This window comes from Sylvia atricapilla, chromosome 10 (assembly GCF_009819655.1).
Source record: "Sylvia atricapilla isolate bSylAtr1 chromosome 10, bSylAtr1.pri, whole genome shotgun sequence".
Lineage (NCBI taxonomy): Eukaryota > Metazoa > Chordata > Aves > Passeriformes > Sylviidae > Sylvia > Sylvia atricapilla.
In genome coordinates this window covers 16,214,748-16,242,664 of record NC_089149.1, presented here as the reverse complement: position 1 = coordinate 16,242,664, position 27,917 = coordinate 16,214,748, and the positions used below count along the sequence as shown (strand labels likewise).

Below are 27,917 nucleotides of genomic sequence, written 5' to 3'. Positions count from 1 at the left end.
GAATTTCACTGCTACAAAGGCACACAAACTGCTCACATACAAAACCCTCCAATTCCTTTATTCATGTTTCCAGGATGTATGTGGTACGTACAATTAACATTACACCAGCTATGGCACCTCTGCTGCAAGAGGCACCTCAACACGAGTATCCCAGAGCACCAACACAGACACAGACACTACAATATCACTTTGAAATTATTTCCCCCCTCCCCCCATTTTTTTTTAATTTTTTTTTTTTTTTAATCTCGACAGCTAGGACTTCTGAGCTGTTGGAGATCCTTTGTGGCAGATCCCCTAGTGCAGTGGCACTGGTGTAAGAAGGCTGCTTTAGACACTGGAAGGTCAGAATGAGAACTGAATGGCGTAACTGAAAGAGGTGCCATTTCCACTGCTGGAAGCTTGGCTGCTGTCTGGGTCCATAGCTGTATGTCAGCCTCCTGGAGTCCCCTGCACAGCCTCCTGCCTGACACAGCAGGAGTTAAACAGTGGGACTGGAAAGACTTTAAAAAGGGATGAGCCTGAGAGAAATCTTTGTTCATTATGACAAGATCAAGGACAATCCCTTCAGGTCACCAGGCTTCACATTGTCCATCTGTTCCCTAAACTCATCCTCTTTTATTCCGATGCTCTGCTTAAAAATAAACCCAAACTACAAAAAGGTTCAGCTCCGTCCTGTACACGTTCTCCATTTCCAAAGTCTTTAGTCTGTGTTCAAACCTTCTCCTTCCGCTTCAATTTGGACACTTTCTTGACAGTTCCATTCTTGTTCAGAAGCTTCAAAACACGATCCTTGTGGTCCAAGACCTTTAGCATGGAGTCTCGAGCCTCATTGATTTGATCCATCACGAGTTTGCACCTCTGCATGTTCCCCTAAAAGGAAACACTTGTCATTAACCACAGAACACCCGCTCTAAGCAATGCCTTCCCACTTCCCTACTTGTGCCCCTTGTAACTTATGACACAGGAAATGAACCCATGTGGGGTTTTCTTTAGGTCAGCTTTAGCTTTTACTGACAGCAAAACTAAGGGGCTTGTAACTAAGGGTATGGTTTTAGGTTGAGAGGCCACAGGACCCACCTGTATCAGCTCATTGATTCGATGCAAGTCGTCGTCGGTCGCTGCCTTTTTCTTAGGAATGAGTCCCTCCTGCAGGGCAGTCAGTCTCTCATACACATCATGCTCCAGGTTTGTCTAAAAGACATTAGCCCTTCATGAGGAGGGTCACTGCCAGGCTGGCAAAGACTCGCCCACGTTAACAAAGCTACACAGAAACAGTGATAATCCATTCCCCTCTCAGCTGCTCTTGTCAGTGATTCAGAAGATGGAGCCTCTGACAAAATGTGGCACTATCATTCCTTTTAACATCTTATTTACAGGACTGCTCCTCTTCTGAAGAAACATGGATCCTACCACAACTGCTTCCCCTACTGCTCACAATACTATTCCAGGAATGCAGAGGTTTTGGGGAGTTTGGTGCTAAAATGCAGAGCACCTACCTCACCCCCAACCTGAAACAGAAGCATCCAGGAATGTGGATCAGTGCTGCCTCCTCAGATCAGCCGCACCATCCCAAACAGACGCTTCTTCAGACCTGTGCATCAGCAGGAGGGAGTTGCCAGTTTTGATCATCTGTACAAAATACATCAGCTCTTATGTCTGGATCAAAACCAACACTCCAAGTTTCCAAGCCACTTATGCCACATTCCTGAGAAAGGGGAAAGCATGTCCCACTCCCTTTGGGCACTACACACCAGCTCCTTTAGGGCATCCCAATGTACTGAGTTTTTGAGAACGCCTTCCTGTCTTACACAGCCTCGTGTTTCCCCCATGTTGCAGGAAGCTCCAAGCCCCATGCACCTACCAGCTGCAGGAGCTGCGCTGCACAGAGATGGACCTTCCACCCTTGTGCACGACAGGACACACCCTTCTGATTGGCAATCTCTTGCAGCATGGCCTTCTTCTCTTCTGTTAGCAGGAAACACAACAATACAGTACTCAAACTTCAGGAGTTGGCCAGGCCTCTCTTTTCAAACAATAACCCAAGTTCTGCTCCCCCTACACCCTAATAATTGAGTAACGTGTTGATACAGACAGGAAATTGACTTTCCATCTGCCATGTACATGACTACTGCTCCTACTGACTGGCAGGTTATCTGTACTTTCAGAGAGATTATATCATAACCCATTTTTTTCTCATTTAAAGAATGTAGTGCTCAATGTTTCAAACATCTGGCACAAACAATTAAATGGTTCATCTCGTACTACTTCTCTCTTAGATATTTGCACACTTGTGAAAACCCAGTTTGCTTAAAAATTCTAAAATACTAGCTAAGAAGTCTGGAAGTCAGTATCTGATCTCTGTTTTCCTTGTATTAGGTAAAAAAGTCTTGTTACTCGACAAGACTAGTTATACTAAATATAGAAATCTGTGATTAAACTGGCAAGTGTTATGTGGTAAATGAGAAAACTCAGCTGCAGCCTATCACCACAGCACGCCGCTTTTACGAGGATACCTTTTGTGAGCAGGTTTCTATCACTGCACACGAGCAGGTCCATCAATAAGCACACCCATTTTCTCATTTACAGACCTAGAGCTGGCCCTGCGTGGCCCCTTCCCTCCCCTCGTGCCGAGGCTGACCTTTGACGCGGACGTCGCTGTATCTCTGGAAGTGGTGGTATGCCGCCTTCCAGGGGTTGCGGTAGTGGCGGAGCAGCGTGATGGGCGGCCGGGGGCGCACCGGGACGTACCTCACACCTTCCTCATCTGCAAAAGGATCCAGAATTGCGTTAGCATCGACCACAGGGAGCACGTCGGCACCCGCAAGAACTCCAGCAGCAGATCACTAAGTGCCACCTCCCACCTCATACAGAATGTGTGTGCTGAGAAAATTCATTTTCCCTGATGTTTTCCCAGCCCTATACAAAAAGCGGTTAGGAACAGATACTTGGATTCTCTACTACTCGTATTTAGGAAGTGGGAATGTGACAGTACACCTTCTCTGATAAACAAACAGAAGAGAAAATACAGACCCCTGAATAAGAACAAAGACATCAGAGATGTCATTACCTATATACTCCTTTGGAGGAGACTTTCGCTTCTCTGCCTTCACCAGCAAACTTTTGGCAGTGGCTTTCTCATCATCAGTGCTGTTTGTTTCCATCATGTCTCCTTCCTCTGTGGAGATGACATGCTGCTGCTTACGGGGTTTCTTCCTTGGTGAGGCACCGGGTGGCAAATCACTCGGAGGCATGGAAAGATTGTTGGCCAGCAGTGCCAAAGATGGAGACACGGTACTCGTAGTCAAAGGAGGGACTGCTGAGAGGAAGGAAAGAGAAGAACCCAAACCATCAGCAGTGGGAAGACAACACATTGTTTGAACACTACCTCCAACAGTAGCTCCTCTTTCAGCAGTGTGAGGAGCGTGATGTGCACCAACAGGCTAGATATTAAGCCAGCAGTAATTATTAGGACAAGCTTATAAGCTAAAGTCTTTTATAAAATCTTATTTATAAGTCTTGTATATGTGTCTCATACACATAAAGAATGAGACCAGAGCCAATTGACCCTCAGTCGTTTCATATTTGAAGCTTGTGTTATTTAATGTTACAAAAAGGAGTCATGCTAACATCTGTCTGTGTTATTGTAAAAAAAAAAAAAAAAAATCCTCTTTCTGAACACCAGCACAGGTCACTGTCATAGTAAGCAAATCCCTACTCTCTCGTGATAGGAGAGCCAGATGGAATCAAAGCAGGACTGCAGCACTCTCTTGCAGGAATCTACTTGTACTGCCAAGTCCTCAGCACTGCTCAGCACTGACTGCACCAACCAACACACCTGTGCAGCTGGCAGCAGCATGGCAGGTAGGCTGAGGGAACACTCCCTGAACGTGGAGGGGCAATCAGCCAGGACCAAGGCTGCAGCACAAAATTTCTGGGATAGGATCTCTTGACAATTTGGCTACAAATACCAGGAAGAGACAAAAGAACCCCAAAGAGCTTAATGCTATCTGCCCATGCTCCAGACACATCTGCAGCAAGGAGTAGCCTTGTCACAGACAGCTTCAAGGAGAGTGATAAAACCAACAGCTAAACCTGAACTCCGAAACCCATGAACTTTGCCACTACATAGTGGCCAATGAGATCCATGAGGATCTCAATTTACTGCCCAAGTCATTTCATAGCAACTATGGCCAAGCTGGGTGAGTAAGGCAATATAATGACCATTTTGAAAAATTCTAGAGAAAAATATGCATGAATCACATGAGGGCCCTAGGAAGTCCTACTCTGGCCATGAATTCCTCACATACAAGAAAGGCCACAGCACCTGAACAGCAGGATTTGTAAACAAATTGAATTTAACTGAGCTGCTCCACAGTATGTCGGTACCACTGCTGAGTATGTGCATTTTAGGCAAGGAATTCACACAGAATCTTTGGAGTTGGATGACTTGAACATGAACAAAGCAGCCACAACAAGAAGTGATTTCATGGCAGATTAGGAAAAAGGCAAAAAAAAATCTTTATAAAGCATATGGGAACTCTGGTGTTCTGTGCTACCCTGGAAGACCTGTCCTTTCATTTTCAAGATGAAACTGTTGAAATCCTCCTAACTCCTCCACTGTCCCCAAACCAAAAAAGCCCAACCTGATGATTTCCAGCCACCTACCAGACACAGGTCGCATGATATCCATGGGCTCCATTTCCTCTTTGATTTTGATCTCTGGCACGACAGGGCCCAGCACCGCTGACAGAGCCCCACTCATGGTGGATGGAGGAGCAGGGGCTGCCACGATGGTGGTGGAAGTTGGAGGAGCAGCTGGAACAGCTCCTGGAATGGTGGAGAGTGCTGCTGCAGGCTGGGAGGTGGGGCTGGCGGCCGCGATGATGGTGGGAATGGCAGAGGGGGGCTGCTGGGAGCTCGGGGGCACGCTGATGGTGGGCTGCTCTCCACCTTGGTTACACACTGCCTCCATAGACACAGGCACTGGAGTGGCCATGGACACGTGGATCTCAGGCTTTGGCTTGCCACTGCAGCACAAATAAAAGCAAAGCAAAGTGAAGTGAGCTGTAACTTGGGGGCTTGATATTTTCTGAGCCTGAGAACTGCTGAGCTCCTCCCAAGGGAAACTTTTCAACAGTTTTCTTTTTCCCAAAACAACCTTGTGTAAACAATATTCCTTTCCCATAACAACAGGTGCTGTTTGCTATTTGTGTTACTTAGCCAATGGGAGAGGTGTCAGTCCTATGGACCAGGAACGTGTTGTCTTAGCACAGCATGTAATAAAAGGGCTGAATGAATTGTAAATAAAGCCTTCTGATTTCTACTGCCTTCTGACTGGAGTCAAGCATCTTTATTTCATGTCCTATTGTGACAGTAACTCACACAAAAGTGCCAAACTGGAATCAGGCTATCCAGTTTTTCCTGCACCCACCTGGCTCAGTTAAGTGTTTAAGAACAGGAGAAGGCTTAATCTCAGTCATATTTCCTCTTCCTCTCCCTTTCTAATCCTCTGTAGTAATTACAGATACTACTTTTTTCCATTCACTGTGACAAACAAATCTCATGACTAACTCCAGGTAACTTTAAAATACTTGTAAAAGGATCGAAATAGTTTTAAAATGCAGCCAAGAGGAACTTTTACCCAAAACTGTACTGGCCCCATCCTCTGCAGGAGCTCCCACTGTGGCTTACAGTTATAAAACAACAAATTGTAAAGCCACGGAACTCAAGTGAAGCAGGGCAGAAGTTGCATTTACCTTTCCTCAGCATTAATTTTCAAGAACTATAGAAAAAAGTTCTGAGGGCTGTCTCCCCTTACAATAGCAGAGGGTTTTTGTTTGTTTCTGTGAAAGCTCATCACCACAGCTTTTACAGGCAACTTCCTCCACCTTCACAACAGAACTTGTCAAGGCTGTTTGAGTTTGTCACAAATTCAAAATAGAATCTTGTTTCCCACAAGAAAGTAAAATGTTCCAATAGCTTAAGAACACAACTCAAACAAATATAATGAAACTATTATGCTGCACTTGGCTGCTTACCCAGCAGGCCTTGGTGATCCCGAGGTGCTTCGCATGCTGCTCTCCACACGTGTGCTGGCCACTTCAGGTGGCTGAGGGGGAATTAAGCTTTTCCGGACTGCCAGCCTGAAAGAGACAGACAGATCTAGGATTCCCACCTTCCTGGTGCAAAGACAAACACCCCTGAGAGCAAAGAAATCAGCTCTCTTACACAAACCAGGACAGCAGTTATGGCTGCCCTCTGTCTTCCACGTAACCAATTTGCTACACAAAGAGTGTCATTTTACTTTTTGAATTAGGCCTTTTATGTTCTTTTAAAGGAAAAGATTAGTTGCTCTGGCCCAGTCTCACCCAATTTAGGGCTTCTCCATGCCTGCTTTACTTTCATCCCATCAGTGAGAACATTTTGCTGCAACTGCCAGGCTCCAGCAGTGGACAAATGGATCTGGCCAAGCTGCTGTCCAGCACTCCTGCTTTAAGACTGAGCAAATCATCTAGAACTGAACAGTGCTCAGGTGAGCATCTGCTCCCTTTAGCTGGACCCAACTGTCAGAGCCTGACTCCAGGATCTCAAGGCCTGAGTGTGGATATTAGGATGATAAGGCTGACTAAGTTATTTTAGAGACTATTTAGTCTCCTGTAGGACCAAAAGTCAAACTGCTGTCCAAAAAAATCAACCTCTCAAATGGAAACAGTCTTTAGTGATCTACCTGACTCTTTAACTTCTCTTTCAGTTTCACAGGCTGCAGCTTCTCTGCCTTAAAAAAGGTTTCCACCCACATAAAAAAAATGCAACTTTAATCCCACGGGACACATTGGTTCCAAACGTTTCCAGTTGCTAGTTGGGAGGAAATGCATTGTTAATTCTAAAGCTGTCTCTTCCCTCTTTATTAGGGCACTTAAAAATAGACAGGCAACATAAAATGTTTTAAGAGTTTAAGTTACTCCCTCCTTTTTTCTAATCAGATTTCACAGCAGGGTACTAATCCTATCCTTTCCACTCATCCACATATTCCTCCAATAAAAGCACTGAAGACAAAGCACCCAATTCTAATTTTAGTAGACTACGAACTCTTTCTTCTTATCACACTAAGCAAGTAAGCTTCAAATCTACTTTTCCCTCAAAAGGTCACTTTCAAGACGTAGGAGACAAACTGTCCTTCTCGTTACTGACACTACAGAAAACTATATCCTGCCCTGGGAGAGGGAAAGAACTGTTTTGCTGATCAGCAGGTTACTTGCAACCATTGCTGACTGAACAATCTGCTAGAGCATTCCTTATCTCCACTGAAATGATTCCATTTGGCTGGGCTGGATTGCACCAAGTGTCACCCACGTGTCAGCTGCAGCTCTACTCACCCATCCGTGGCCGGTTTCTTGCGGAGGATGCTCGGGCGTGGGGAGGAGCCCTGGGCTGGAGCACTGGCACTGGCACTCTGGTTGTGGGTTTGCACCACTGTAGTTGCTGCAGAAGCAGTGTTGAATGTGTTGCTAATAGGATTGGCTACAATGGTGGCTCCATCTGCCAAGACTACTGCTGGGAAGGATGGACACGCACACAGCAGAGATGAAAACAGAGAAAAGAAAGCAGCAGTTACTTGACGGAATGTGATGACAAAGCAGGTGTCTGCAGAGCACATGCTGTCCACTCTCTGAGTCCCTCAGTCTCTAACTACTGTGTTTTCAGACTCCTTTGTAAGCAGTATGTGAGCCATCTGATCACTGAACCTTCTGCAGGGAAGACAGAAACTACTTCCTGCCTAACAACTGCTTCTAGGGAAATAAGCTTTTCCAGAAGACAAGAAAAAGGCAGAAATCACTAGGGAGATCACCAACACAACTGGGTCAACAGAGCAACACCTCTGGGAGAGGCCACGTGGCAACACATGCCAGTTGTATGTAAGCTACATCAGCTGTGTTTGCATTCTGACCTTCTGCCAGAGCCTGTCTGGCCAACTGAGGGATGCAGAGCATGTGGACAGCCAGGAAGTCACTGTGCAGTGCCTGCAGCTATGCAACAGCGTATTCTCTGGAATGCCATATCCCATTCCTCCAGTAAGTTGTGGGAGCTTTATCAGACCAATCATTTATAATGAAAGATGGTTTCTGTCACAGCTCAGGATCAGGTTATCAACAGTGGAAGGTACCTGGCTGTATTCTAATTGCCCCTGGGATCTAATGCACAGCTGGTGAGCTTTGCTCATTTGTAAATTACTTTTCCTACAAGGCCTTACTGAAGGCATTTGTTTAAGCTCAGGCACTACGAGTCTTTTCCAGTGAATTAAATCCAATCCACCCCATCCAAGGCTACCCACACGCTCCACCTAGCAGGCTTTAAAAATAAACCAGTGCAGAAACAGGCAGCAGGTATTTGCTGGGAGAATATGTGCAAGGATGTATTCAGTGTCCACCTCTGGACCACAAACACTGGAACAACATCATCAGTCAGAGCCAAATGTGCAGGAGGGCAGCTCAGCTGCTCTGCCTCTCTCTGAAGTGAGGACTTGGCTGGTGGCTCTTACCTGAGGTCTTGGTGTCGCCTGGTGGCTGCTGGGCTCCGATGGGTGCTGGCTGCAGCCCCTGCGCGCCCATGGGTGCAGCAGGGTGCAGTCCTTGGGTGCCAATGGGGGCAGGCTGGATGCCCTGGGCACTGATGGGGGCAGGCTGGATGCCTTGGGCACTGATGGGGGCAGGCTGGATGCCCTGGATGTGCCGGGCGTGAGATGCATCGACCGTCATCAGCTGCATGGGGTTCAGGTGCACTGTGGACGCCACTCCCACACCGGTCTGCGCTGTGATGGCAGAGTTGGGCGCCTGGGCTGAAACTGGGAGCAACACACACACCTCACCAGCAGGTCACCACAGCTTCTGTGCCACCTCTGCCTCAAATGCTAACTTTTCAAATACTTTTGGTTTTTTTTTTTTCTTTGAAAAATTAATTTGCCAGTCGGCTTGTTGCAGTGGTAAATATGGGAGTAGAGAGGATTCTCTGCCAGAGGAATTAAACATTACTGTTGATTTTCATTCCAGTTTTAATTTCAAATTGCAGCAAGAGAGAAAAGATCAGTTTCACTCTGCTTTAAGGTAGCCTCAAATTGCAGGCTTGGAAAGCTGTGCTCTACTTTTGCTCACTATCTTATTTTACAATGCTTGTAAGTACCAACACTTGGCGTTTTTCCTGCTTTAAAAAACAGATTAAAAGTAATCAGAAAACTGAGTAATTTCTTGTGCTCTGAAGTTGACTCAACTCTGAAGTTGAACACAACCTTATCTGGCCTCAGAAGAGGTCTCACAGTTATCCCACAGCTCAAATGAACAGAATTATCTTTTAGTGGCAGAACTATGTTTCCAACAATACACCTTTTCTAAGTAGCTTGATCATTTAAATAAATTCAAAGCTCTAAAAAAATGATTCCACCTTTCCAGATCCATATAGTGCATTACAGTTCTCCCATGCAGCACTTAAATCATACTGTTGCACCATTTGCAGACCATGGATTTGCAGATTTCCAGAGCTGCACCAGGATTTCTGCAGCCACACACAGAATACAAGTGTGAACTTGCCAACAATGGCCTTGCTAACAATGCAGAACAAGCTGGTTTTATCATTGTCACAGGATTTCCATCAAGTTCTTGTGCTGACAAGACACTCTAAAAACAGGTGTCAAAAACTGAAACCAGGTCCCTGAAAACAGCTCTGTACATAAAGTGTGGCACATTTAATCTCCTTGTCAAAACACTGTTGTTGCAAAACTTTCTATCCAACAAAATCCTTTTAGGACACTAAGTAAAACACAATCAGCATTTGGAAAACGAAAGCCAACGTTCTTCCTCCAAAATTCTGTATTAACTCTCCTTATCTCAGTGATCTTTAAAAAGTCTCCTCTGTACCCTCACCCAGCTGTGCTCGGCATAGGTGTACCTCCCTCCTCATACCCTGAATGCTCTGCTTTAAGTTGCCATAATTAATACCTTTCCATGGATTCTTCAAGTCAATTTAACAAGTAAAATGTCTCTGTCAATAAGCTCCTGATGAAGAACACAGATCTGCATTTATACAAATGACCATTAGCCTACCACCACCCCAGCATGCCAGAAATGGAATCCTTGACTATGCAATTATGTTCTGTCAGGAAAGGTTTATATTGGATATTAGGAGAAAATTCTTCACACAAAGGGTTGTTAAGCCCTGGCACAGGCTGCTCAGGGAAGTGACAGAATTCCCATCCCTGGCAGTATTTAAACAATGTGTGGATGTGTCACTCAGGAAAATGGTTAGATTTGATGATCTTAGAGGTCTTTCTCAACCTAAAGAACTCTGTGATTCTACACTTTCCTGTTCAACAAATGGGCTTTGCAACCTCCCAGTCCTTCTGGATTTCCTCTGTACTGCTCACAGGTAACACGCTGCCAGCAGACACAGATATGCCAGGAAAATCCACATCATGCATGTTCTTGCAGTCTGGATAGTAGAAATGATCACATTATAGAGAACAGCCCTAAATGACCCAGCCAGGTAAAAACGTTCCAAATTTTGTCACAGAATGACAAAAGTTTGGGTTGTGCATCATTTTTTTGACTGCAAATTACTGCAACAGTTCAAATACATTAATTGCTCAATTTTTCTAAACAGAACACTAATGCAGGTGTGCAATGCAAATTACTTTTTCCCTTTTTGGTCCAAGTTTCTCTCTAAAACTGTACATTCATGTGAAAAGGTATTAAAATAGCTTATCAGAACACCAGGGAATGAAGATGCATCAAAGAGTTGGCTTGGTTTGGAGGAGCCAAACTGTTTTGATTTGCAGACTCAAAACTTTTACTTACAGACACACAACCCTTGGGATATCAAATATGAAAAACTGTTATTAGGTGGATTTAGTAGGCTCTGAAGTAGTTCAGCACCCCTTACCCACGAGTTTTTCCCTCTGTCAACAAATCAGCAGATACTTTTTGTGACTAATTATCAGAGCCAAACGCCAATCCCTCTAGTTCCCTCCATCCCTAAAGCACATCCATGAGCTAAAAGCTCAGCAGAGGCCCAAGCTGCTTGCCCCAAACTGGGCTTACCTGGGTACTGGCGGATGGTGGACACGGAGCTGGTGATGGGGGTGTAGGTGTGGGCAGTCAGAGGGTAGGCAGAGGGAGGGTAGGTAGGCAAGAAATACTGGAACTGCACAGGCACCGACTGCCTACAGGCATCAAAAAGAGCAAGTGTTACACCCATGTGAACTCGGCAGCTAACCTTCAACCCCTGCCCTTCAGCACTACCTGTGCTTTCCAATCTCATCTCTCATAAGCTAACAATTACCTCAACCATCATAATTGATTCCAAACTACCAAATCCCATCCCCTCCTCCCCCACCAGTTTTTACAATGTTATTTCCACCACAGCAGAATGCAGAAAAGTAGCAGGGCTTGCCTTGTCTACTTCAGTGTATCCAACAGAGGTTTGACAAAGCTGTCAAAGCAGTTTTCATGGTTCAAACAAGAGGGGGAGATGTTGGAACCCTGGGCACTGAGAATATTAGACTTACTGTGCTGACAGGCACTGACCCCCAAGAAAACACTGCATTTGACCTGAGGCCTTGGAAAAGGCTTCCAAAATTGAATGATAGAACTAGGATTACGAGCGTGCAGTTTGAATAGAAGTGTGTAATATCACATGGTGGAAAACTTACATAAATAGGCACTCAAACTCTATTCACACACACTCTCCTTGATGGAGCTGTTAGCTCTGCCCACCTGTTGTCATTTCTGGTTTCCATGGCTACTGGGTTTGGAGATGCCCGGTGGCTGGACAGAGGGATGAGGTTACTCCTCTCTGCTGTGTAATCAGACTGGATCCGGGGAGAAGTGTGTGTGATTTGCTGGGGAACCACTTTAGCTGCATAAAGACAAATGTGTCATCAATTGACAGTCAAAGGAAAGGCTGATAAACACTGCAAAGGCAAGATCAATAACCTTGTCAAACAAAACAACCAGTACTACTCCCTTCCCTCTCATCCCAAAACAACCCACCTCATCCACAGATGATTTCCTATCCAGAATAGGCCAAAAGAAAAGAGAGAACAAAGCATTTCTCATCAATTTATATCAGAATGGATAGATATTCTAACTACATATATAAATTATGCTTGCTAACGAAGTCACTTCAGTGCTCGGATTAAGTTAATTTATTTGGGATGAGCCCAAACCATTCTGATGTCAAGAACAAGTTATCTGAATTTCCAAAGCAGAGATCAAGGGAAATGAGACCAAGGCAAACAAGTGTTCGTGGACAGAGGCCAGGAAAAGAGCCTTACAAGAAACACTAATTTATGAGATACAATTTCACTCCTTGGAAATTTATGGCTGGAGAAGAGATTACAAGATTTCAAAAAAATAAGGATGTCAGCAGGAAAACAGACGAAAATAAAGACACTGATGCAGTTCTGCAGGAAACATCTCAGGCACATAAAGTTCCCACCTTTAGGCCTTTGTGTTTTACATTCAAGTGAACACACTAATCAAATCCAGCTAAGCTACACCTAATACCTCAGGAAGCACTCAAAGTAACTTAGAAAATCAGCTATGAAAGCCAGAGTCTATCACCAAGCAGTTAAAACTTTTAGAGTATCCAATGCAGGTTTTGAAGTGCCCAAAGGCCCAAGTTTGTCTTAAAATTCAACAGAAAAAGTACATGAGCCCTTTTATTACCTGCTCCTCCTAGAACATCTATTTCTTCATGGTATTAAAAAAAATTAGAACAGCAGACCTATTAATTGGTTTCTCCCAGCTTGAACTGATTTTCTTTCCCTCCTTAATTTGCTAACATGCACAAACACTTCCAGCAGACAGAGAAAAACTGAAGCATCAGTTACACACTTTTGAGAAGTGAAATCACTCACCAACTGGGATGTTTGAGGTGGTGACAGCCGTAGCATGGGAAGAATGTGAGGGCATTGTCATGGTAACAATGGTGCTTGTAGGCGCTTGGGTGTGAGATACAGAACCTGAGGAAAGAAACCAAACTTAACAGATCTTTCTTTGGAGCCCTACCATGCCAATGTATCCACATCCTAAAGAGAGCAAAACTCCCAAGCCACACAACCTCCCTGAAGAAATCAGAAATTTCTCTCCTGAAGCCTGCTCATGCACCTCCAAATGCAGTCTTTACCATGAAAAAAGATTTGGCCAAGACTGATTGGGTTCTAAATTCAAAGAAGAAAGCCAACAAAAAGCAACAAACCCCACCCCTCACAGTGTTCCCACAACAGCACTATGAATACTCACCAGCTGTGGTTGCTGAAGCAATGGTATTCGTTGCCAAAATAGGTGCCACAGTTGCTGCTGCCACTGGAGTACCAGTACTGAAAATGGTTTTCTATGAAAAGAAATTCTTAAAGTTAGAAGACTACTACATTTAAAGTCTATACTTATTACGCAATCATTGTGCACTGCCCGTACAGAACATTACTTTCATACAAACTCTTCTCCAGAATTTAACCTCAGCGTGCACACTCTGCACAGCAGAGCTCTGAGGAAGCAGCAGGAGGCTGTGCTGCAGTTTACCTGAGCCATGGTGTGGAGCTGTGGTTTCTGAGTGCCTATGGCTGGGTGTGAGGGCAGCGTGATGCGCGTGGCCGTGTCCCGCGGCTGCGCCGGCCGCTGGATGCTGATGGCCGCCGACGGTGCGTGCTGCTGGATGGACAGCGTGGGCCGGCTGCAGGGGAACAAAAGGAACCATCAAGATAACCAGTGGGTAGTGAAGAGGGAAGATATAACACAGGGACACACATCAGGCCTCAGTCTCCTCCCCAGTGACAGCAGCGCTGCTGGCAATCACACGGCAAAGCAACATAAGGGATTTGAGCTACACTGTTCTGTCCTCATGTGCCCTATGTACCCAGCCAGGAGGGCAGTCTTATCATAACTCTTATCAGTTCATAAAGGAAACTTCATTTCAACACTCATGTATTATTTAAGCGGTGGACTCCATTCATCAGTTGGAATATCTGGCGCCCGAACAGCCTCTGGACCCTGGCATTCTCTGGACCCCGGCATTCCAGTGGAAAAGCTGCACCCCTTTGAGGGCTGAAAACAGCTGATTTGAGTGCTACCTCCTGGACCAGCTTTCGCTGCATTCTAGTAACGATCCTGCCCATGAAAATTCTCGACCCTCGATCCTCCAGCCACTCTGAGGAGTGAATTTTGGCTGGCAACCACCCAGCAGACCATTAGGATGCTACCCTCATGTAAGTATAAGCGCCTCTCATCTTTCACGTCCCTTTTCTATTTTTTCTTTTTTCTTCTCTTTTTCTGCTGCATGGGGCACAGAAACCTTTTAGCATGGGGAACAAGCTTGTTAGAACACCCCCTCCTGAGAGAGATATATATCCCGTCCTTAAAAATACCCTTCTTGAAAATCTATCTAAGAAAAAACTTCCAAGAAAAAACCTCAATGTATCACTTTTCACTGTGTCTTCCTAAAAAAATATAGGCTGAAAATCCACAAGTTCCTGCAACACAAACTCTGCTGTCCATGGAGCAGCACTTTAAAAGTGACTCATTAAGGTTTTTCCTTCTCATAACACAGAGCAGCAGTTCATGTTTGTACCCATTTTTATTCACAGAACTGCAAGGATTTGCACTGTGCAAACATCACTATTTTTGTTTTTTATCATGCCAGATGTAGAGGATTATCATCTCTGGCTAATTCACATTTCCCCTTTCTGCAATTTCTGTCAAGTCAGAGCACTGTAGGTCATACCTGAGGGTTGACTCTGTGGCATGTGCTGCTGTTGTGGTTATAACAGGGGACTGAGCTCTCGTGGCTGAGACAGTTGCCACCACTGCAGGAGGAATAGTGCTCGAAGTTGTCACAGGAGGACGAGACTGTTAAAAAAAAAAGTCAAACAGAGGACATTCAGAAAGGAAATCCTGCTGTTTAGAGAACAACTATGAATTACTTGTTTAAAACTGGCTTCCCTGCACCTTGTCACTAAGTTTTGGCACTCTGAGACACTTCTAGTCTTTCTGAACTGATCTGCAAGCTCCTAAGCTTAACTGTCCTGGTTTTCAACACACATACAGCACAGGAACTAGTAATCAACAAAGTTAACAAGATCAGATCTCTTGAAGGTTTTTAGGAAAAACCTCAAGGGTCATTTCCCTTCAGAATGAAAAGAAGTTCCAATCCAAGCACACCCATGAAGTCAGAGGTGATTTGGATCCTAACTGAAGGCACAGTGTGAAGACATTTAACCCTCTCTCATAAGGCTGAACACGAGAACTGCTGTAAGGAGACAAGATCTACAATCTTCTCCTTATACAAAAGCCAAGATATAAAGAAGCATATTATAGTGAGATTTCAAAAATTCTACATCAATTCATATATTGAACAATTAATCAACACCAGCACATAGAACCAGACTTTTCAGACTTTAAAACTTGAGCGTGTCTGAATGAAATTGTCTTCCCAGTTTCTAAGCACTTTGGAGACAGATAAAAACCCACCAAGTCTATGAAGGAAATACAGAAAATAGACCTGGGAGAGATCTGACAGTAGCTTCAGTGAACAGGCAATTTGAGATTATACATTACAGATGAGTGCCAGGAAGGTTTGGAGCTGGTGGTCAGTGATGTGCAGAGCTGTCTGCTGCTACCTGCCTGGATTGGCTGGTGAATGATGTGCTGAACTGCTGGCTGGGCTGCAGCTGCATTTGGCAACTGGGAGGCTGGTCTCAGGACTGTGGTTACTTTAGAACTGGACATCACTGCAGCAGCTGCTGCACCTGGGGAAGAAACCAAGAGAGTTAAAATTCTGTGCACCCAAGAGCTCCATCGCAACCACAGACAGACCCTGACATCAGCTGGTACTTCAGTTCTAAAGCATTTCATATTCAGGTCAATTCACGTGATGTTAGTGTAAAAATAAGGCTTTCAACAAATATACATAAGGTTTACAAAAGCAAGTGTGGAGGGGTAGGTATTATCTTAAATTTATTTGCTTTAGAGATATTTCTTATTCCCCTCTAACAGCCTTGTATTGCAAATCCCATGTTTTCTTAATTCCAAGCTATGGAAGTCAGTAGAAATAATTCAGTTTGATTACTGGGCCAGTATGTAAATAAGCCACTTGATACCAGCAATGATCTCACTGCAGCTGATGGAATTCAGAAGAAAAATACACTTGCAAAAGAAAGAAACCAAAATAACAAGGAAACATCACACAAAAGACAAACATCTACACCTCTCCCCCCAAAAAACAAGACCAGACCTCCACACCATTTAAACATGCAACTGATTAATTTGTCTCCTGTCTGATGACTCCTGACCATAATAAATCACAGTAGCAGGCAAATAGCCTTGCAATCAGTTGATGGACTGAATTGCATACATTCTGCACATGTCCTCCATTGGAATTACTATCTCAAAACTTAATTCTCAAACCCAGAGAAAAAGAGCAGGGAATAAGAGAAGATGTGTACTGAGAGTCCAAGTCTGTGGCAGCTGCTCCCTCAGAATCAGGTGAACAACAGTACTGTAGCTACAGTTAAGCCCCCACAGTACTTCCACCTGCTCTAGTTAAATAAGATTATGTTTTTGCTCATATCAACTTCTTTTTCTTGAGTGAGCAAATAACATTGAGTATAAAAGGAAATAAAACTGACAAATGGTACTTGGAATTCAGATCAATTTAAAGCTGAACTGCAAACCTAACTAATGAAACTTTGAAAGCAAAGCTGCAGTCAGAAATCTGACAGGCTGCACTGAGCACAGGGCTGCATTAAGGGGCTGATCTCCTGTTTTACACGCTGTACCATCCAAAATCCTGGGAAACAAGAGCCTGTAGTTGTCACCAATATTTAACTCACAGGTAAATGCAAATGCACACAGTATGAGGTGTTAGCATGCCTAACAATGCATGAGTGATCCTGTGACAGGGGGATACAAGAACGTGAATACTTGATACCCAGAAAGTACATGACATTTTGCAGGACAGATGAGTCTCTACCAATGGGTATTTTTTCTTGAAAGCATTGGTTGTTTTAACAGCAAAGAATTAGAATAACAGATGTGCTGATATCTGCCAGCATTTTAACCACTGTCACATGGTCCTGCCTGAAATGGCTGAAGGCAACACAATTCTTAAAAGGCCAGCAATCACTCATTCATGCTAGTAGCTTTAACACCTGAAGGAATAGCTGTGAGGAGTTTCAGAGGTGTGGGCTAAATGCAGAAGCTGAGAGACTCTGAACAGAAGGCAGGGACAGCACAGCTGGATCTTTACCTCGGGGCAGATGAGAAGCTCCAATGTGCAGTGGAGGCCCAGGAGCACTACTCCTGATGATGGACATCTGCACGTTGGTGGCCATGATATGATGCAAGTTACTGGGATGCCCCTGCAGAGTTCAAGAACAAAACAGATGTGATGACAAAAATTAGTGGCCACAGAATTACCATATCCCAGCCTCAGAGACAGAAAAGAGATTTTGGAGAAATACTTGCTGTACTAAGGCTGCATGCATTACAAGCTGAGTGGAGAAAGAGGCAGGTGGTTGCACAGGATAAAGTTACAGAGCCTGCTGACACTGGAAGATGTCAACACTTCTCTGTTTCACTGGTGTGTTTTGATGGTTGGTACTTGGGTGACAGTCGCCCAGCAGCCACCCACAAACAACCACAGAGTTGGCCCCTCTAGCAGTGGGGACATTAAGGCATAGTTTCACACCCCTTCTCTAATAAAGTTGAGAAAATGGTGGAAACCTGGCAAATGCTGAACCAAATTCTATTTTTTTATAATTCTAGACTTCCCAGGGATAATAATACAATATAAAAGTTCACTGAAATTGCTGCACATCCTTAGCCAGGCTAACTGAAGTCTACCTAAAGGCACTTTACATCAAAACCCTGAGAGGTTTAGTAAATGAGTGCTCTCACAAACTATCTTCAAACTACCAGGACTGGCTCTGCAGTCAAGTTAGAGGAGAAGAAAATTTTCAAAAGCATTATCTACACAGGCTCTCTCAAATTTTGTCACTCCTAGTTCAATAAGAACACAGTGCAAACCCATTAACTGTTCACTAGTACCTTCTGATCTCCTCCCAGGGAAGCTGAGGAACACTGCAATAATGAATCTTAGCAGTTCTCTACAGTAGAAATTCTCCAAGTGACACTGACACAGCAGGAGCTTTTAAGGAAAGACCCAGCTTTTGGGTATGGCTCTGCCTTCACAGCCTGGATGTGCTATCTCAGCTGGATGATTCCAACAAATCAGCAGCTTTCTAAAGAGGTAGTGATAACCAAGCCTGAAGTTTAAATGGTACAAGCAGAGCTGATCCAACAATCAGCAGCACTAAATAGGGAAACCTGTTTTCTTCTCCTTCCCTCCTGCTGCAAAAGCCCACCCCAGCTGTACTTGTATTGATCTGACCGTGCAGTAAGATGGAACAGAAAATCCACCAAGAAACCAGACCTGTTGCCCACTGATGGTTGCCACAGGAATTGTTGGAGCCTGTGGTATGCTGCTCTCCATGGTGACAGTCACTTGCCCAGGGACCTTTGTGGGAGCTGAGAGAGTGGAGGGTGGGGCAGGAGCAATGGGCCGGCTGGGCATGGTGGGCTTCAAGGGCGGCTGCAAAAAATGGAAAGACAGAAATGTTGGCAACTTCAAATGAGAGCCCAGTATTGAAGCAGCAATTATTCTATGGGGTCAAAGCTTGAGGCGAAAGTTTATGCAACCATGGCTAAATATTTGGAGAGGAAAGGTATTGAACATTAGGTTATTCCAAACAAAGAAAGGGCATATTTTGTCCTGGAAATATGCAGGATCTGGGATGAGTCATCAGTAAAATCTGTCAGGGCTGTGGTATTGCCCTACAGACAATAGATATTTAACAGTTAAGATTATATCCTGCAGAGAAAATGAATGACTTCAGAAACTGGTGGAAATCACTGTCCTCCTTGAAGATAAACAAAATACACCCCCCTCAAAAATAATGCTGAAATACTATCAAGTCCTCAGTGTGTCATCTGGAACAGCCAAACCCACAAGGCACTGCACAGTTAGCAGCAGCATGCAAGAAAAGCTTTAGGAACAACAGCAGGGAAGCCTTGGGTGTAATCTATTTTTTCTCAATGCCAACTCATACAGATTGTATTCTTTTCCCTGATGAATGCTCTCATTACCTTCATAAGTCCATCTGAAAAAGAAAGTGGCACAGCTGGAGTCAAATGTGCTGGTGGTGCTGTCACTGTCACTGGGGCACCAGACTGGACAGGGTGGTGCTGTGTCAGCATCTGGACCTGTGGGTATGGCCGGACCACCACGGGCTCCTGCTTCTCCTCCCGAGGCTGGATGGAGCCACTGGGGCCCATGTGCTCCCTGGGAGCAACTTCTGACTCACGACTGGATTCCTCACTCACTGGTGGGAAAGACAAAAAGGTAACAATTGTTAAAAAGTTTACTAGAGTCGCCCACTGGGTCAGAGGTGAGACTTCAGAAATGTCTAAATGAAAGAAGCTCACTCTTACAGTTAAACCTATTCCAGTGAGGAAAAAACTGGGAACTCTGGCACTGCTTCTGTCTGTTCCCCTCAGAACTGATGGGTGTGGGCAATGTTGGGCAACCTGGGGGCAACTCTGAGAAAACCACCTAAACAGCTTCCTTAAACACAGATTGACTAACTTTCCTTTCAAATGAAGTATATCTAATTATCTAAGTAGCTGCCATTAAGTCCTACATCAACCATCACGAAAAACTCCGCATTTAATGCAATTTGCGTCTGATCACTGAGATAAAAAACAAGTATAAACCCTCCTGAAAATGAAGCTGCTCCCCCAGTCACTTCTGAACCCCTGTCACCGTGGCAGGGACAGCAGGAGCTGGAATCACAGTCCCCACCCCATTTCCAGCTCCGTGAGATGCTCCCACGTCCACTTGTCACTTCTGCTAAGAAGACAGAGCGGCCGAGCTGAGCGGGACAGGCAACTGCGCACAGAGCCCGGGCAGCAAAGGCGCATCCCGGCGCTGCCCGGAGCCGGTGACCGTCCCGGTGACCGCCCCGGCGGCCTCCAGCTCGGCTGCCACGGCCCGTGGGGCCGCCTCGCTCCTCCCGCCCGTTGCGTTACAGGGTGATGGACGCGGCGCGGTCACCGGGATCGCTCCCCGCCCCCGCAGCCGGCAGGCGCGGGGCCGGGATCGCGCTTACCTGTGGCGGCGGGGGCGATAATCCCGGCGGAGCCGCTGGTGGAGATGGGCGGCGGCGCTGGTCCCAGGGCGGCGGGAGGCGCGCCCGAACGGGGGAACTGCTGCGAGCTCATGTCACCTGCGGGTCGGCAGCGCGGCCGTTATGTCGCGACACGCTGGGCCCGGCGCCGCCTCCGTCCCTCCCTCCCTCCGTCCCGCTCTCCGGGCGCGGCCCCGCGGCCCCACCCACCCCGGCGCGCCCGCGCGGGCGGGTTCGCGCGGCGCCCGGCCAATGGCGGCGGGGCGGCGCCGGCCAATCAGCGCCCCGCCGTGCGCGCCCCGCCCCTCCGCGCCGCCGCGATCAGCCGCAGGGCCCGGATGTGCCCAGCAGCGCGACGGCCCCGCCGCCTCGGGCCGGGCCGCACCGCGCCGCTCTGCCCAGCTGCCGTCCCTTCGCGATACCCCCTCCGCAGCGCTTCCGCCAGCCGGAGGATCGTTCCCCCCCCGCTGCCGCCGTCGCGTTCTGAAGCGGCGGCCGCCGCCCCCTACCCGCAGCCCTTCCTCGGAGCTATCCCCGGCCCGCAGATCTGGGCGATGCCGAGCGCCGGCCGCGGCAGTACCTGTGCCCCGGGCGGTGCCGTGCGCCGGTCCCTGAGCCCGGTCGCCCCGCGTCGCCGCCGCTGCCGAGCGCCGCTTCCGCCGCTGCAGCTGCCTGTACTCGATTGGCCCCGGCCGGCCCCGCCCACCCTCGGCTCCCTCATCTTATTGGCTGCCGCGCCCGCCCTGCGGGGCCGCCGGGAGATGTAGTCCACGCTGGGGTTGTGGCGGGCACAGATCTCGCGAGGCGCGGGAGGGGCGGCGCTGTTCCCGAGCGCGCCATTGGCCGCGCGCCGCGAGGTCTCCGAGGGGACGCGGGGTGGGCGGGACAGGCCGCGGCCCCATGGGCCGTCACTGCCCTCAGAGACCCGCACACTGTCCCCATGGACTGCACACCTGTCCCCATTGCCCACGCATTCCCCTAGACACACTCTGGCCGCGACCCCGAGCTACCTAACCCGACCAACCCCTCGCTCCCCTTCCCCGCAAAGTCCCCAACACCCATCTTGGGAAGTGACAAGAAGACATGGCGGGAAGTCACTAGGGGTCCTTGGAGAGGGCACGGAGGGAGTCACCGCCCCAAACACCTCTCAAAACCTCCATAATTCGGGCGGTCCCCCAAAGCTCCCTGGAGGGACCCCCAAAGTTCTCCCCCCCAACCCTGAGAAGGGACACAAGGACATGGCGGAGGCACTGGGAATCCGTGGGGCTTGGCATCCCAAATCCCCTAAAATTCGGGGGTCCCCAAAGCACCCCGGGATTCCCCGAAGTCCACAACCTCCATCCTGGGAAGGAACAAGGGGATAAGGGCGGGGCACTCCACCCTCCCCTATCACTGGGATGGGGGGGGGGGGGAATTAATTAAAAAAACCTCCACAAACGTTGGAGACGACGCACATCACAGCCCTGAAACACCAGTGAAGGGCTGCCTCGGGTTTGGTTACGGACATATCAGAACACCACCATTTTTAATGGTATTTTTCTCATGTTTTGCGGCTCTGAGATGAAGTCAGCCAGACACTTGCCACTTCATGAGTTTTAATAATGTTTCAGAACGAAACCAGGAAGAAAACCTTTGAAAATTCAGGATCACACGTAAATAACCCGTAGGTCTGCCTCGCCAACTCAAGTGTTTGTGCTTTGAGGAGCCCTGCGAACAGCTGCTGAGGAAGCTCTGGCCACAAGCAGTACTTCGCTGCGGTGGGATGCCATATGCTACTTTCAGTTCTCCCCGTCCTTACACAGTAAATAAAGGAGCAACCGAAGGAAGCAGTTGTTTGCACAAGCTCTCCTTGCAGCAGCACAGGCTGCTGACTGCTCGTGGGCTAATTAATACCAGGAAAAACACAGGTTCCACCTTCTCTTCGGGCAAGGTTACCTCCCTCAACTGAGACCGCACAGAGCAAATCCGCCGCCGTTGGCACGGCGCTCCCCCGGGGCTCGGGCTGAGGGCAGCCCGCCGTCACTGCCGGGCGCCGGGCGCCGCCGGCTCGCAGCGGAAGCGGAAGCGGCGCGGGCGGCGGGAGCCGGGCGGGCGCTCGCAGGTGCGGTACCGCGGTTAGCGCCGGGCGCGGCGGGGCCCTCAGGGAGCGGCGGCGGGGCGGGCCGGGGGGGCGGCGGGCGGCCGGGCCGAGCCCCGCCGAGGGCAGCCTCGCTGCGGGGCCGACACCGGCGGGGTCCCTGCAGCGGCCTCCGCGCCCCGCGGGGGTCGGTCTGACTGCGGGAGCGGGGAGCGGCGGAGCTGCGCTGGCGTTTAATGCCCCGCACCATTAACGCCCTGACGGCCCGGGTTTCATGTGTTTTGAGCTCTGGGCGGCCCGGAGCTGCCGTGCGGCCGCTCAGCGCTTCAGTGACATGGTTTCTAGTCGTGGGCTAAGCAGTGAATCGCCGTCGTTTAGTTTCAGCAGCCGTAGCCCTTTAAAGGACGGGCTCGCTGTTCTCAGCGGGTTTTGCCGTGCACCATGTCGGAGCAGCTGCCTCACGCTCTGTCTGCAGCAGGACTTGCCCTGGCCCCGGCAGCAGCTCGCTTTCCTTTGCCCTTCACCCCCTTGCCACCAGACCGACCTCGCAGGGCACAGCAGAGGGCACTGACTAAACGTGAACTGATTTATTCCTTTCCCTGAGGCCGGACTTCCAGGAGTATTTTAAAGGGAGTCATTGGAAGAAAGATAAGGAGGAAGAATGTTCACAGCCGAGGCATGAAAAATCCGCTTTGCGGTGTCAGAATTCAGACTGGGTTTTGCTTTGTTACCTGGCACAGAGCCGGATCTCCTTGTGTCACGTTCATTCTCGTGCCTCTTGCCTCTTTTTCCATGGTGTATTTTCCATTGAGATATCGGTCATTCCTTTGTTGCATGGCTGTTCTTATTGAGGGCTTGTAGATATTTCTAATGTGCAGATTTTCGGTAGGCTGAACTGTCAGGTGACAAATGTGTCCTTTGGTTTCTTTCCTATTTTGTATGGGAAAAGGCTTTTATTTCACTCTTTCCCAGAGCAGGAAAGCAGGCACAAGAGAGCAGCGTAGGAGCTTTAGTCCTGAGAGTGCTGTTCTTGATATTCATTTACCTGTTCCAAACTCCAGTGTATGCTTTGCAGAGAGTAAGAAGGACCTGTCTCTGGGAGGAGCTGTGAACTCTGGTTTTTTTGTTGCACTTGGCAGAAGCCAATGTTTCACTCCACAAATATTGGCTGAGCTTCCCCCTCTGCACACAGGGAGTGATGGCTGTGACCATTCTGTGATGCCATCTGTCTGCTTCCCAGGTGTGGCATAAAGCAAATGTGGTGTGCAGCTGACCAAGCTGCTCTTTGGAGATCACAGCAGGAATTTCTGGTTATATCCCCAGAGAAAGAACAATGCCTGAGCTGTTGCTGGGAAACATTTAGCTGGAGGGGTGTAAACTTTTAAAGAGAGTAGGATTTGGTTTGTTTATGTATATACACAGGCAGCTTAGAGCTACAGATATATAACCCTATTCTTTATATTGAGATTGTAATAAGAAAGAGGCAGGATTTAGATCCTGGCAGCTTGTGATATATGTAGAATTGCAGCAGGATTTTTTCAGGTGCAGGGGAGGCATGGAAAATGAGTTATCCAGGATAAAAATTTAAAGAAATGAAAGAGTACTTGAGTGCATATTGGGAGTGTAGTAAATGCAAATATAAATATAAATACTACAGTCAGAGAAGGGCAAAAAAGCTTGAACTTTAGGAGACTGCAATGGAAAGCCAACAGAAGAATTTAAGCCTTCCATAAGCTTGAGAGTTGTGGGCAAGGAAATTCCACTCGACTTTGTTTTGGTGTGTAGGGCAGAGACTACAAAGAAAATACACAAAACGAAGAACTGTAAAGATATGGCATAATTTTAATTTTTTTGGCTCATTTCTCACAGTAGGTTGTATCAATTGAGTCTGTTTGTGTTATTTCATTAACTTTTCAGCTTTTAAATTTGGTGGTGCTTAATGCAGCCAGGAAATACTTGTTTTTTCATTCCCCAAAAGGAGTGACTGGGGAACCTCATCCTTGCCTGGCTCATCTGACTCTGGTTGTCCACAGCTGCTGGATCTGTACTAACACAAGGTGTGATTTTACCTCCCATAAAATGAACAGCAGGTTGTTTTCCCACCCAATCTGACATGTGTGCAGTTTGCAATACCTCTTAAAGCAAGGAGTATGTGATGTTGGTGTCCTGGAACAGGAGCAAGCTCATTTGAAAGCATAAACACAGAGGAAGCTGGAAGTGATTTAGGTTTAATTGCATGTCAGCACTAAGTTTGTAAATTCCTTGCCTCTCTTCAAGTTTCTGATTTTGTAAGCCCAGGTGAGAGGATGATCCTTTCACTAATGTCTTGCGTTAAATGCAATCTTAAAATCTTAACATGCATCTCAATGTGTTTGAGATCCTGTATCTATAAGAAGAGACCATGCAAAGCTTATTATTTTCCTTCATCTTTTTCAGTCTTTTATAAAATGGGAATACTTATTGCAGTTCTTGGAGTCTGGTTCAGCTCTTCACTTGTAAAAGCAGATTCTAAGGCTGTGACAACGTCTCTAACTACAAAGTGGTCTTCAACTCCTTTACTCCTTGAAACAAGGTAAGTACATTGTGACTTTTTTTCATTGTCAAGTCAGAATATGCTTAGAGGATAAAATAAAGTGTTCTCTTTGTTGTGTGGCACTTTGATTTCTGGTCACTACCAACAGTAATAACATGAGAGTGTGATCCCTTCTGTGCATGGGAAGATGGGAGGAGTATTTTAGAGGAGACAGTAGAATATTTTGTGTGATAAATTCTTTCATTTTGCTTTAGAACAAGCATTAATACCCATAAACAATTGCAGAGATGGTATTTTTTGCCTTATGAAGTTTTACTCAAAGCATTAGAGGAGTTTAGCATGGTCTTGCAAGATTTTGTAGCTAAATGTATTTTACTTCAGTGTTGTAGGTTTTGATACTTGTCTGCTGCTTGTGTATATTTAGCTCAGTAAAGCTTGAATTAAACTTTGTTCATGTGAGTTTTGCATTGATTAACATCAACTGCTATGTTAAGGAGCGTTTCTTCTATGGTATTGAACACTTTTTTTTTTTTTTAAGATGCTGTGTAAAAAGAAAGTTAAATGCCCTTTTCAGTGCCTGTCTGCTTAGCAGTTTTGAAATCCTCCATTGTTTAATTTTGTCATATTATAGTTTGGAGATGTCAAACTATAGGATGTAGGACTTCCAGAATTTTAAGTTTGCATGTGCTTAATTTTGTATCACTTAAAGGTATTGCCAAATGTGGAATTTTGTCTGTTTTGCTGCAAATTGTTTCACATGAAAGTAGTTGAGCATTGCTGGCTTTCATTCAGAGGACAGGTGTGTTCTAGGTGAAATTACTTTTCTATAACCTTCTCTGGAGAAGCTAAAGACTGAAAATTCCTTAAGCAGTAAAATGCAAAGCACAGGTGTTAATGCCAGGATTTAGATACCCTGAGACTCTGTGACACACTGACACTGCTGGGGAAAAACTCGACCTAAGAGATTGTGAAACAGTAAGCAAATAATCAAAATAATGTGCTGAAGACTTGATCCATTGTATTCAAAGGCTTTGGGTAGGGAGGACTGTTCACCTGGGATGAACTGCAGCATGATGCATCACTGCAGTGTAAAATCCCTCCTGCTGGTCACTGCACTTAGCCCAGCACTGCCATTTGTTACCCAGGTGTTCAAGCAGCACTTCCCTTGGATTGGAACACACAAGTTACTGTGGCAGTGGGCAGGCTCCAAATCTTTTGTTGTAGCATCCTTCAGCATAGCAACTATGTTATGTGTGAGGACATGATACAGTATTTGTGGTTAGCAATGGTTAGAGGATGAATTTCATTCTCTGACCTTGCATACCTACCCAATTATCTGCTTAATATATGGGAATTATAACATGATTTGAAACTGTAACTTCTCCTGTAGCTTGTTTAAGAACAAGCAAACAGAAAAGCTCTACTGAAGCCCACCAAAGTTCGTCATTACAGTTCATTTCAGCAAAATAAACAAAAAAGTGTGTATCTCATGAAGGAGAGAGAGCAAAGAAATGCGTTAGGGAGGAGAGCTACCAGCATGGACACTTCTGCCTGTTAGTGGCATTTAAAGGATCAGTAGGTGCCTTACAAGCTGCTTTCATGGACTGAATGGACTGAGAGCTTGTCCTGGTCTGCAGCTCTCATTTGTTTGGGTTTGTTTGTTTTTAGCTTTTCTGCAGTGCTTTCCCTAGTAACACAGTTTTCTCACATAGGTGGTAGGTGTTAACTTTCTGTAAAGCGTTACCAGCTATTAGATTTGTTACTTGAGAGAAAATTTGTAGATCTAGCTCACTCTTTTCTTCTCACTTAGTGAATTTTTATCAGAAGAAGGTCAAGAAAAATTCTGGAATTTTGTTGAAGCCAGTGAGAATATTAAGACAGCTGAGCACGATGGTAAGTTTTTATTGTCTTTTTCTCGATGCTGACTGATAGTTGAAAAATATACCACAGTGTTTTGTCTTCCATTGTGTTTGTCCTCTTTTGATTTCTAAAATACTGATTTCAGTAATATTTTTTGCTGTAATGTGCTCAAGGCTTTTGGGTATCCATTTGACAAAAGCTATAATGGATGAGTCTGAAACATTTTGCTTGCCATATTCTTTTTCAACCTGAAGTATGAAATATTTTAAATGCCTTTTCTCTGTATTCCTATTTCTCAGCCAAAATTAAATGGGAGCTCTTTAACTGTTTCACTGCTCCCCTGCCCATGTTTACATCCTCAAGAATGTTTTCAAGTGTACTCTCATGTATCTCCGTTGAAGTTCACTCTCATTCATCTGTAGAATTGGCTGGAATGAAATTGGAGGAGGAATGGTCATGTGCATACTCAGAATTAATGTCATGGACTTCTGTTGGTGTAAATCACACTGAGATGAGAAGCCTCTCTTCAATGAGACTATGGGATAGGAAGATAACTGCTTGTACTTTGATTCTGCAGGTAGTGATTATTCTTCTTACCAGGAACTGCTGAAAGTGGCCTGCCAGACTCTGTCACCTTTGCAGCAGAATTTGTTGAAATTTTCCCTGTCTTTACGCTCTTACTCTGCAGCAGTTCAAGCTTTTCAACAGGTGAGTACAGGAAATGCTCAGGTGATGTGCAGAGCATTTTACCAAGGCTCAGGAAGGAGGGAGCTGTGCAAGGAAACATTTGAGAGTATAAAAAACCAGAACTGATTAAATGCTCTGTACGCCTGAGCTGCAGAGTGGGTGTATATACAAATTTCATGAGGTGCTGAATTTTTGTTTAGAGTAAATTGTAAAGAGTAAATCTTTTGTCTAGCGTAAATCTTGTCTAAAGAATTGGCACTTTGACACGTCTGCAGATCTTTGTGCCTGCTGCACTAAGAACTGGTGCAAAGATTTTTCTGAGGACCATCTCTGGCTCCATTGGTGCTTGTGATGCTGCTGCTGTTCCTGTTGCTCAGCTGAACTTACTTGAAGATAGTAATCCATATATATGTGTGTATATAGGGATTAGAACTCATAAATAAAAGTTCACTGTTTTCTCTCTTCTTTTTTAATCTCAGAGTATCACATAATTCATTGCAAATTGTCTCACATTAGGATGTGTTTATTTA

General features: G+C 46.2%; 2 protein-coding genes across 10 annotated transcripts in view; one reads left to right on the top strand and one right to left on the bottom strand.

The window, feature by feature from the left end:
* Window positions 1-37: 37 nt before the first annotated feature.
* Window positions 38-20,945, bottom strand: SAP130 (Sin3A associated protein 130). Of its 7 annotated transcripts, XR_010744373.1 has the most exons (22): window positions 20,811-20,945; window positions 20,213-20,329; window positions 19,191-19,426; window positions 18,478-18,636; window positions 17,293-17,404; window positions 15,603-15,793; window positions 14,770-14,894; window positions 13,572-13,722; window positions 13,293-13,383; window positions 12,908-13,012; window positions 11,763-11,904; window positions 11,088-11,209; window positions 8,540-8,842; window positions 7,377-7,554; window positions 6,039-6,143; window positions 4,666-5,027; window positions 3,068-3,316; window positions 2,639-2,764; window positions 1,862-1,965; window positions 1,497-1,629; window positions 1,078-1,191; window positions 848-870 (listed from the first exon to the last, which is right to left on the bottom strand). XR_010744373.1 is itself a non-coding variant. In XM_066326051.1 (21 exons), the coding sequence occupies exons 2-21, from the start codon at window positions 20,322-20,324 to the stop codon at window positions 712-714; spliced, it is 3,246 nt and encodes a 1,081-aa protein (XP_066182148.1). In that variant the 5' UTR covers window positions 20,325-20,329; window positions 20,811-20,945; the 3' UTR covers window positions 38-711. The 7 variants fall into 7 exon arrangements, 6 of the variants coding, with proteins under 6 accessions (XP_066182148.1, XP_066182150.1, XP_066182149.1 ...); XM_066326051.1 differs by lacking the exon at window positions 1,497-1,629 and having other exon boundaries at window positions 38-870; XM_066326053.1 differs by lacking the exon at window positions 1,497-1,629 and having other exon boundaries at window positions 38-870; window positions 3,068-3,313.
* A 3,801-nt stretch (window positions 20,946-24,746) lies between these two features.
* Window positions 24,747-27,917, top strand: part of UGGT1 (UDP-glucose glycoprotein glucosyltransferase 1) — a 39,204-nt gene continuing 36,033 nt past the window's right edge. For all 3 annotated transcript variants that reach the window (XM_066326049.1, XM_066326048.1, XM_066326050.1), the window contains exons 1-3: window positions 24,747-24,879; window positions 26,651-26,733; window positions 27,278-27,408. In XM_066326049.1, the coding sequence (XP_066182146.1) occupies window positions 24,755-24,879; window positions 26,651-26,733; window positions 27,278-27,408 (339 nt within the window). In that variant the 5' untranslated portion in view covers window positions 24,747-24,754. The remainder of the gene's footprint in view (window positions 24,880-26,650; window positions 26,734-27,277; window positions 27,409-27,917) is intronic.

What these genes read in the sequence shown, in the direction of transcription:
- SAP130 (XM_066326051.1), bottom strand. Translation starts at nt 20,324, where the DNA reads ATGAGCTCGCAGCAGTTCCCCCGTTCGGGCGCGCCTCCCGCCGCCCTG. An exon ending in TGCTTCAGCAACCACAGCTG is followed by an intron (nt 13,013 to 13,292) that starts GTGAGTATTCAT and finishes TTCTTTCCTCAG; the next exon opens with GTTCTGTATCTCACACCCAA. An exon ending in AAGAAACCGGCCACGGATGG is followed by an intron (nt 6,144 to 7,376) that starts GTGAGTAGAGCT and finishes TGTCTCTTTCAG; the next exon opens with GCTGGCAGTCCGGAAAAGCT.